Source organism: Rhinatrema bivittatum, chromosome 8, assembly GCF_901001135.1.
Source record: "Rhinatrema bivittatum chromosome 8, aRhiBiv1.1, whole genome shotgun sequence".
Lineage (NCBI taxonomy): Eukaryota > Metazoa > Chordata > Amphibia > Gymnophiona > Rhinatrematidae > Rhinatrema > Rhinatrema bivittatum.
Genome location: NC_042622.1, coordinates 70284014 through 70295047, shown reverse-complemented (window position 1 = coordinate 70295047; position 11034 = coordinate 70284014). Strand labels below are relative to the sequence as shown.

Sequence of the window (11034 nt, the reverse complement as noted above, 5' to 3'; positions counted from 1 at the left end):
CCACAGCGCAGGAAAAAATATCCACCCCCGGGCGCGAGCAAAATGACAGGAAAGAAAACCCTCGCGAGCCGTTGGGCCGCGGACAAAAAGACCGGTCCCCGCCTGAAAACTCTGCCGCGAGAGAGAAAAGACAAGGAAATCAAATTAAACTCACCCCTTCCCTTCCGCGTCAGCCCAGAGCTCCAGGGGCCGAAGGGAAAATTTAACTGACAGCCTCCCCACACAGCCAACTCGGGCCCGATCCCACCGCACTGACTCCTTACCTCAGAGCCGCTTCAGACCGGAGCCCTAAAAGGAACACTTCCTTCCTATGAATAACTTTATCTTTTTTTTTTTTTTTTTAACAAACATTACTAAAAACAGGAGGTGCTCCAAGTGGCTGGGATGAAGGGAGCAGCTGCAGCAATGCCAGTGTCGCGTAACCAGGAGCCCCTGTTGTGAACCGCGCCGCCCACGGGTTCTCCCGCGAGCAGGCACTGACTCACTGACTCACCATGCCTGTCTTCAGCCGACGCGGCAGGACGCCGCCGTCGGCCTGCCTACGCAGCCCGGAGGCTGCCCTGGAGTCTCCTCTTCACCGCAGCCGGAGCCGCAGCCTTTTCTGCATCCCCACGGGGCTGGGAGCGCCCCTGACGTGGTCTTCATCTTCGTGGCGCTAGGCTGCAAGCCCCGGTGCCTTCTGGCGGCGGGAGCCGCCCCCGGGGCTCCCCGCAGCGGCTGGAGCCGCTGCCGACGTCAGGGCCTGTTCCTCAGGCCCTGCCCTGCTTTCTACGCGATTACGTTGGTGCAGGTCGCTGTCCCCGGTCCTGCACAGCTTCCTGCTTCTACTAGGCACGCGGCCGCGTCTCTTTCTACTATTTAAAGGGCCAGACACAGGAAGTGTCTGGGCCCCACCTTTGGGACTATTTTCTGTTCAGCCCTATAAAGGGCTGCTCCATTCATTGTTCCTGGCCTTGCATCGTCGTCGAGTCTTCGCTCTGGAGGCTCCGGCCTGCCAGAGTCCATGTAAGGTCTTCTTCTCTTTGTGGAGCTCCTCGTCGTGTTCATTGTTCTGTGTTCAAGTCTTCGTGCCTGAGGTCCATGTCCAGGTGTCTTCGTTCTCCTACGTCCTGGTGTTCCTGCCTTCCGTGATGTTTCTTCCTTCTCCATGTCTTGTCAACGCTCTCGAGCCTTCTGGTACCGGTAGGCCGGGGGTCCCTCAGATGCAGTACTCCTGAGAGGACTAGCCTGCCGGTTGGCGGTTCTCCTGTGCTCCTGAGCCGTCAAGTCCTGATGTGTGTTCCTGTGCTGTCCCGCTCCCGTCGTGGTCCGTGACCAGTCTGCAAGGACTGTGTAGGGCGCGTAACGGACAGGGTGGTCCACGACTCAGTCCCACGCGTGGCCTGAGTAGGGCGCCCTGAGAGACAGTGCCAATGTCCATGCCTTGTGTTGCCCCTGTGGATGTCAAGAGTCTCGTCTGGATGCCGTCCGCATCGATCCCAAGTGTCTACGTCATGGATGCCGTTGCATCAGCCTTGTGTCCTCGCCATGGATGCCGTTGCAACAACCCCGAGTCTTCGTGCCTTGTGATGCCGTTGCATCAGTCATGTGTCTTCGTCCTTGGATGCCGTTGCATCAGCCATGTGTCTTCGTTTGGATGCCGTCGCATCAATCCACAGTCATGTCTTCATGTCAAGGCCCGTCTGCCCTCAACCTCAGGCCAGGCCTGCTGCTCCATGCTGCTCGCAGCAGGTCCGAAAGGGCCCGGAATGGTGCTGCTAACTGCCTCAATCTCACTGGCCCACTAGTGAGATGGATGCCAGGTTACCTGCAGCATCTGCACACCCGCCATGATATTATTCCTATTCTTTAACTTGGAGGGAGGAAGGATTGTGTGTGGCTGATTTATCCTGCTGTCTACATAGAAAATCTGTAAAGGTTGAGCAACTTTGCCTTCTCCATAGATAGGGGCCTTTCTTTTTCAGTTTTTCTTTTATTTTTTCCTGGGAATTTCAATGTTAAAACAAAAAAAAAAATCTGAGTAAAAATGGCTTTTCTGCTAATTTTTCTCCTGTTATAATAAAGTCACGTTCCACGTTCCACTTTTTTTTGTTATAAAATTGAAATTCCCAGGATGACGTTCCCCAAAGTCATGGCTAATTCAGCCTGCTTATCTGCTGAAAATAGGTCACATCAGCAGCAGCAGCAGGTTTGAAAGTCTCAGCGGAAAAGTCATTTTTCTACTATTTTCCTTTTTGTTCTAAATTCCCACACAAAATAAAATAAAAACTGAAAAAGATCCTATAACTTATGTTGATTATCAGTGCATCCTTTAAAAAAGCAGACAAACCATTCAAATACCTGGAGAAGTGATATGGCATCATCATCACATATCTGCTTTTGCAGCACATGCTTTTGGTTACTGTCTTGCTGTGTTTCATGCAAAACTTGATGCTGATGTGTTGTTCCAACTTTTCTACTTGAGTATTTCTGTTAGACTGGCAAGTCCACTCAGGCAGTAGTAACTACTGCACATTTTGATGTGTCTAGACATCTCACAATATATTTAGGGTACAGGAAGAAAACATGGTTTATAGCTATATTAGAGTTGAATAGTCCTCCTGCCTGAGATATATAAAATTTTATGAATGCATCTATATACCATAGGGATGATGGTAAAACATGGTTCAAAGTGCTGGTAATTTTTGGCACAATTTTCTGAAAGTGTTCTGCAGATCAGTGGGTGATTATCTGCAGAAAACTGCCTTCTGAAAATTGCTCTTCCCTGTACACAGAGGAAAGGGGCAACACTGGGAGTAGGGCTAGGACACCTAGGCAATGGCCTGCCACGGGATTTGAAAAATGGCTTGCAAGCTACCCATGTGGACTGAAAATGTCTTCCCCTCCTTTAAGAGGAAACCTATCAGTGCAGTCAACAATCATAAAAAATAAAGATATATAAAATCAACCTGGACACTGAATTTCAAAATATCAGATTTATTGTACATGAGTATATACAAATTTATGCATATAGCAAACAAAACAAATTATCTTTTCTGTTTTTCCCCTCTAAAAAATAATGGCCAATTCTTGTATTGATTAATCAGCCATTAAGCCAAAAATCATGTTCTAGATAAAAAGTATTTTCCCTCTCCTGATAAAACACTGCTACCAAACAATGCTGCCAGTAACATGTTCTCTTACGCTATGTTCCAATAAGAGTTAGAATCTTTACACAATTTTGTAAACAACAAAAGTCAAGATCATTATATATCCATTATATTGAAATAAAAACAAATGTACAAAATTTTAAAACAGTGCCTTCTCAGAGCCAGGTAAAGGCTGTGTAGATGCTACACAACAAATATCAATTCAGGCTCTTCAGAAAACAAAAAAAAAGTCCCATAAAAAGACAATGCTTTTACAAAACAATGAAGAAATAAACTGTCTTTGGAAGAACAGATGTAAAGTGTACAGCTGTGGTGCAATAGATGGTTCAAAAGCTGACTCTTAATGTCATCAGTCCATTTATGTAGGAACATCTAGTTGCAGATGGAAAAGCAGAGGAACTGGGTGAAGAAATCTATAACATGAAGGGAAAAAATTTCTCTCTTTTTATCGGAGAATGGAAGGACTAGAATTCTGGACTATGCTACTGCCTCTTGTTACATGCGAGCATTTGTGAACTAGAGTTGCAAGTGGCTTGAGGTGAATAAACGGACAGTGGTAGAAAATGGAGTCAGAATATAGTCTTACTAATCTGACCCTTGTGACAATCCAACTAGAAAATATTTATATTAAATTTAAAGGATGAGTCGCAATCTATTTGCAGTGGTCAATTTACCAAATTCATGAAAAGACACACTGGTAAAGGTCTACCTTTTCAAAGTAATTTAGGATCTCTCTCTGTACATATATACTTGATTTGCACACACTAGCAAGTGTGCTTAGGTCATTGGATCATAGCTTTGCCTTTCAAAAGTGACTGCACCAGCTGCAGTAGAAAAGTTTTTAGTATTTTATATTAAAGGAATATTTCCTATAACAGCACTGTCACTTCACCTTCGAAAATGAGAATAGGCCAAAGTATTTTCTTACAATCTTAATCAGTTATCTTTTGCTATGTAGGTTCAGTATTACTAAGTAAAATCCATGTCACACTGTTCTAGTCCTGATTTTCTTATTCCCATTTTAATGGCTGGGACCTAGCTATCAAGTAGCTGGAATCCATTAGGATGGCAGTTAGAACCTAAATCTCATGGCACGGAACGGGATGAGCAACACTACTGCACTGCACAAAACATCACAAAGGCCATTTTCTCTTATACTTTAAATCAAGACTCATTTTAAGAACTAAAACAAAATGCATATATAGAGAATGGTGTGTCTATTCTTTGATAAAAGGTACTTAATTTTTATTCTCCAAAATTTTCAGCACTATATGTGGAGAGTGGTTGTTCCTGTCTGTGAATAGTTCAATACTGGGTGTTGATTCTCACACAGAGGGTAGAACTCCTTTTCTGCAATGCTACAATCAATAATAGAACCATTTTTATTGGTTCAAATACAAACCATTTCATTGCAATACTGGGATTAGTATCATCACTTATGGGACTGACAACCCCTAAAACAAAACAAGGTAACTTTGTTTTCCAGGTTAAATATAATATGGGAGCTAAAGTCTAACTTTATGCACTACTTGCATATAAATGCTCTCTGTCAACTTAACCTTTGGTGATGATGACATTTCAATACAATCCTACTTTAGTAGAACCATAGATACCATAGTGCATGTGCTGTCAGAAAACAAGAACTGGGCCAAAATCCTGAAGACCTAGATTTGGCTGGTGATACTACATATAGTACAGGATTGTACAAAAAGTAGGTTCTTAATACAAGATACTACTCTATGCACCTTGAAGGTATTAAAAACATTACAGGAATATCTGAAATATGTAATCATGTTTTAGAAATCACTATGCAGCGTTGAAAGCATGAAGCACACTGCATGGGTTAATGGTTGGCTCGCTCGCTGACCACATCCTGTAGCCGCTTCAGCAAAACATCATCCTTCTCCTGGCAAAGCCGCTTTTCAGGTGATTCCGAATCACTGTCAATTGTTAGTGCTCGCTTCTTACTCCGCTGATCACCCTGTTTAATCATGTTGTTGATGTCTTTCAAGCTCTGTACAGACAGAATGGTAAGAGGCAAGAAGTAAAACTGATTAAAGTTGCAGATGATTGAGAAGGGTTACTGACGAAGAAAGTATCCAGTTTAAATCCTGGATGTTAAGGACCCTGCTGTACTAAACACAAAATATATGAAAAAAGAACCTTTAATATTAAAACACTTACCTCCCCCATTGGAGCAATCTGGTGCCCAGCTGATAACATCATAGAATCATCAGCTGGGTGCCAAGTTTATAACCATATTTTTATTATGCAACAGTTCATTCACTGTTGAGCAGCTGAGTTTTGGTGATGTTTATAATATCCTGCATCTTAACATTTTCCCACATAAAATATTGATGTGCTGCACTATGCAAATCTATAGTGCTACACAAAAACACAACCACCACCACCACAATTAACCCTATTTCCTAGGGATGACAGTAGTATGGTGGTTACAACAGAGCTCTTATTCAGAGACTCTAGATTATTCATCACTCTGAGACCTTAAATCTGTAACACAACAAATGGTACAAAGACTGAAGGAAAAATTCTGTACAGCCAAACGCTCAATTCCTTCAAACAGCGATAATTATCATTATTGTGGACTCATACTAGGCACTCACAGTATCACATTACCTTCATTGCCTTACCATTAATCACAGACCAATATCCATTTTAAAACATGAAAATTAGTTCTTACCTGTTAATTTTCGTTCCTGTAGTACCACGGATTAGTCCAGACTGTGGGTTGAGCCTCCTGTCCAGCAGATGGAGACAGACCAAAACTGAAAGGGTATCCTATATCAGGACAGAGCCTACCCTGCAGCCCTTCAGTATACCCATTGTCAAAGCAGAAAACAACAAACGTAAGTAGGATCAAGCAAGTAACCAAAAAGCTCAATTGAGCAACTCAATAACATTGTAAAGAACATGGTAGAACTAAGCGCTCTTGCATATACTTGGTTCTCAACAACCAAGGCTTCCGGTGTAATTGTCCTGTATTCAGTAGAAAATGAAGTATCAACTTCTGAGAATCTGCAATAACAAGCTTCGAGTGGACAGTAAGAAAAAGAAACAGGGAAGGGCGTCTGGACTGATCCATGGTACTACAGGAACAAAAATTAACATTTAAGAACTAATTTTCCTTTCCCTGTACGTACCCGGATCAGTCCAGACCGTGGGATCTACCAAAGCTTCCCTAAACCGGGTGGGACCGAGACAGTCCCGCTCGAAGCACTTGCCGCCCAAAAGAACCAAAAACTGGTGCTTGCACATCCAGACGGTAGTGTCGAGCAAAAGTATACAGGGACGTCCATGTGGCGGCCCTGCAAATCTCTTGCGGAGGTACCAATTGGCTCTCCGCCCAGGAAGTAGCTTGAGAATGCAACGAATGAGCCTTTAGGCCCTCAGGAACCGCCCGACCTTGGCAAAGATAGGCTGAGGAAATCACCTCTTTCAACCACCGCCGGTTTGCCCCGATTGGGACCACTCCAGAGGACAAAAAGATGATCAGAGACCCGAAAGTCATTGATGACCTGGAGATACCGGAGTAAAACTCGTTTGACATCAAGTCTGCTAAGATCGCCCCCAGTGGTACCCGCAATCTCCTCTGGGGAGAATGCTGGAAGCTCCACTGACTGGTTGACATGGAAAGTGGAGACAACCTTTGGCAAGAAAGGCGGCACCGTCTTGAGAGAAACTCCTGAATCGGAAAAACGCAAAAAAGGTTCCCGACAGGACAATGCTTGAATCTTGGAAACACGCAGAGCGGAGGAAATAGAGACTAGAAAGACTGTCTTGAGCATGAGGTCCTTCACCGTAACCCGACGGAGAGGCTCGAATGGGGCCATACAGAGGGCCCTGAGGACAAGATTAAAACTCCACGATGGGCAAGTAGAGCGTGCGGACGCAGGTGCTTGACTCCCTTCAAGAAGCGAACCACGTCCGGGTGGCCCGCTAAGGGATGACCCTCGACCTGTCCAAGGAGAGAGCCGAGAGCGGAAACTTGCACGCGCAGGGAACTGAATGAAAGGCCTTTGGAGAGACCCTTCTGAAGAAAAGAAAGAACCAACGAGACCGGAGCGGAGCGTGCTGAGACGCCCGAATCCGCACAGTCTCAAAGACTCGCAGCAAAGTGGAGATAACAACCTCCTCCTTATAACCCTTATGCCTCAGGCGTCTCCGTTCAAAATCCAGGCCCCTAGTCAAAAGCGATCGGCCTGGTCGAAAAATACGGGCCCCTGCCGAAGTAGACGAGGAAGATGGCCTAGCCAGAGGTCTGTCTGTTGCCAGGTTGACGAGATCCGCGAACCATAGTCTGCGAGGCAACTCGGGTGCTACCAGAACCACTGGCCCTCGGTGTAGTTCTATTCTTCGGAGAACGTTTCCCACTAGAGGCCACGGAGGGAACACGTACAGAAGGATGTCCGCGGGCCAAGGAAGAGCCAAAGCATCCATGCCCTCCGAGCCGTGCTCTCTCCAGCGGCTGAAGAACCGATTGGCCTTGGCATTGTGCAAGGTCACCATGAGGTCCAGGTGAGGGGGACCCCACCTGTCGACGATCAGATCCATGGCTTCTTCTGAGAGTTCCCGCTCTCCCGGATCGAGAGACTGACGACTGAGGAAATCGGCCTGAACATTCTCCTTGCCTGCTATATGGGAGGCCGCCAGGCAATCCAGATGCCGTTCCGCCCAGTCGAAGAGACGGCTGGCTTCTAGGGCCACCAGGCGACTGCCTCCCTGACAGTTGATGTAAGCCATGGTGGTGGTGTTGTCGGAAAGAACCCTCACTGCTTTGCTGCGTTTCAGGGGCAGAAACTCCTGCAGAGCCAGACGCATCGCCTGGGCCTCCAACCGATTGATGTGCCAATGAGCTTGAACCAGCGACTAGATCCCCTGAGAGGACTGGGACTGGCAGACTGCACCCCAGCCTGAGAGACTGGCGACTGTGGTTACTATCGTCCACTGTGGAGATTGGAGAGGCATTCTCCGGAGAAGATGAGGAAGCGAAAGCCACCACTGCAAGGGGGCGAAGGAAGAGGCCAAAAAACGAGAGAACTACTTGGAACTGCTCCGACACTGGCTGCCAACGGGATAGCAAAGCTCTCTGTAACGGTCACATATGAGCAAATGCCCAGGGAATGAGGTTGATGGTGGAAGCCATCGAGCCCAAGACCTGAAGGTAGTCCCAGGCCGTCGGAAGAGGGAGCGAGAGCAGATTCCGAACCTTGTCTATCAATTTGAGAGCCCGCGCACGAAGGAGGAACACCTTGCCTTTCTGAGTATCGAAGTGGGCTCCCAGGAACTCTAACACCTGGGAAGGCTTTAGCTTGCTTTTGGGAAAATTCACTATCCAGCCGAGAGATGCGAGGAGAGCTAGAACCCGATCCACTGCCTGTCTGCAGAGAGTCTCCGACTTGGCCCATACGAGCCAGTCGTCCAGATAGGGGTAGACTAATACACCTTCGCGGCGGAGGGCCGCCGCCATCACCCCCATGACCTTGGTGAAGGTGCGTGGTGCGGTAGCGAGGCCGAAAGGCAGCGCCCGAAAGTGGAAATCCCGGTTGAGGATGTGGATGTGAAGATACTTCTGGTAATTGCGGTGAATCGGAATATGGAAGTATGCCTCTGTCAAATCGATCGAGGCAAGGAACTCTCTGTGGTGAACCACCGCGATGACCGCTCCCAAGGTTTCCATGCGAAAATGTGGGATCTTGAGGGCCCAGTTGACCCTCTTGAGGTCTAAGATCGGCTGAAAAGCCCCGTCCTTCTTGGGAACCACGAAGTAAATAGAATACTGGCCTACGCCGAGCTCCTCCTTCGGAACCGGGACAAATGCGCCCAGACTCAGTAGCCTGGTGAGGGTTTGCTCCACCGCCTCCCGCTTGAGATGACCGCATGGGGAGAATACGAAGAGGTCAGGTAGGTCGCAAACAAATTCTAAGGCGTAACCGTCCCGGACAATGTCAAGGACCCACTGGTCCGACGTAATTTTGACCCATTCCTCGAAGAACAGAGAGAGACGACCGCCCAGAAAAGGGACCGAGGAATGGGTCTACCGAACTTCATTGTGTGGCGGGTTTTTGGGGTGGCGCGCTGAGACTGGCCCTCGCGGAAGGAGCGACGCCCACAAAAGGGCTGAGACCACTATTGAGACCGGGAGGAATAACCCCTAGAGGAGCCGCCTTGTCCTCGGGGCGTATACCTCCTCTGTCCCCGGAAGCGAGGACGGGAGGGCGTAAAGGATCGAGATTGTTTAGGATGGTCCTCCGGTAGCTTATGAACCTTGTTTTCCCCCAAGGAATCAATAAGCTTCTCAAGGTCCTCTCCAAAAAGCAACTTACCTTTGAAAGGCAACGTGCCCAGTCGTGCCTTGGAGGACGGATCGGCCGACCAATTGCACAGCTAGAGAAGCCGTCTAGCGGAGACCGCCAAGACCATCGCTTTCGCCTGGACGCAGAGTAGGTCGTAGAGCGCATCAGCCCCATATGCTATGATGCCTTCCAGTCGTTCAGCCTGCTCCGCGCCTCTGCAGATGGGAGGTCCTGGGTGCCGAGTAATTGTTGAACCCACCTGAGACCTGCCCGCTGCATGAGACTGCTGCAGATAGTCGCTTGGATCCCCAGGGCCAGGATTTTGAAAATGGGCCTCGAACTTATGGTCCTGCAGAGCCGTCAATCCCACCACAGGGATAGTAGTGTGCTTAGTGACCGCCGAAACCGAGGAGTCCATGGTGGGGATCTTCAGCATGTCCAAGCATTCCTCCGGGAGGGGGTAGAGCTTATTCATAGCCTGCCCCACCCAGAGTCCCGCTTCGGGAGCCTCCCATTCCTGCAAGAGCAGCAACTTGTGCATAGGGTGAAAAGGAAAAGCGCTTGCCGGAGCCCTGAGTCCAGGGTCCATATCCTTGGGCAAGGAGGCCGTAAAGGTATCCGCAGGGGGCCCCTCCAGCCCCAGTTCCTGGAGGACAAAGGGGATGAGGGGCTCCATCTCCTCCCTCTGAAACATGCGGAGAACGCTAGGATCATCCCCCCTCCAGGGATGGGAGTGCGCTCGCTAAATCTGATGTGGGATCCAGATCCGGGATAACTGGGGCCACCGGGGGGGGGGGGGGGGGGGGGGCAGGGACAGGGGCCACCCCTGGGACCACCCGCACCCTAACAGACCCCGGAGGTTCCACGGCAGGACAAACTGGTAACGGCACGGGTGCGGAATTTTTGCCAGGGGGGGGGCGCCTGGGGAAGGGTCCTCCTCCTTCTCCTGCAAGCTAGCCAAATATGATTGATGCAGGAAGAGAACAAATTCTGAAGAAAAACGAGCCTTGGATTTCCCGGGGAGGGGGGGGTCAGGGACCACATCCTGAGGGAACTCGGGGCTCAAATCAGGGGGAAAATCTTGAAAATCTTGCTCCCCAGCCCCAGGAGGCTCCGAATCGGGAGCTGCCGGAATCCCCAAAATGGCCACCGTTCCCGCGGTCTGCCGACCTGGGAACGGCCTGGCCATGCACTGGGGGATTCCGACCCCGGGCTAAATTTGCTTGTCCTGCCGAGGACGGGCCTTCCTCACCCGGCAGGCAGGCTGAGCAGAGCCCCTCAAGCGAGAGGCGCGACGAGGGCTTTCCACATGCAAGGCAGGCTGCTGGCCGCTGCATCCTCAGCGAAGAGGAGCCGCGCGCTGAAGAAAAAAAAGCTAAAAATAGAATGATTGGCAGTCCTGCCGGCAGGAGCAGAGGCAGGGGAGTGAAGCCTGCTCGCTCCTCTGTGTCTGGCTGCCGGTTCAATCCCCAGTCAAGGTAAAAAGATTAGACAATATTTATACATAGTTAGAATTGTTTCCCTCAAACCTTTCTACGATGTTTCCGTTATGTCTAGTTAATATATGTCTA

General features: G+C 48.8%; 1 protein-coding gene across 3 annotated transcripts in view; it reads right to left on the bottom strand.

Annotated features, from left to right (window-relative positions):
- Positions 1–2973: 2973 nt before the first annotated feature.
- RBL1 (RB transcriptional corepressor like 1) overlaps positions 2974–11034 on the bottom strand; it is a 365834-nt gene continuing 357773 nt past the window's right edge. For 2 of the 3 annotated variants that reach the window (XM_029611864.1, XM_029611865.1), the window contains one exon: positions 2974–5163. In XM_029611864.1, the coding sequence (XP_029467724.1) occupies positions 4993–5163 (171 nt within the window). In that variant the 3' untranslated portion in view covers positions 2974–4992. The remainder of the gene's footprint in view (positions 5164–11034) is intronic. The other variant, XM_029611866.1, reaches the window with a different exon arrangement.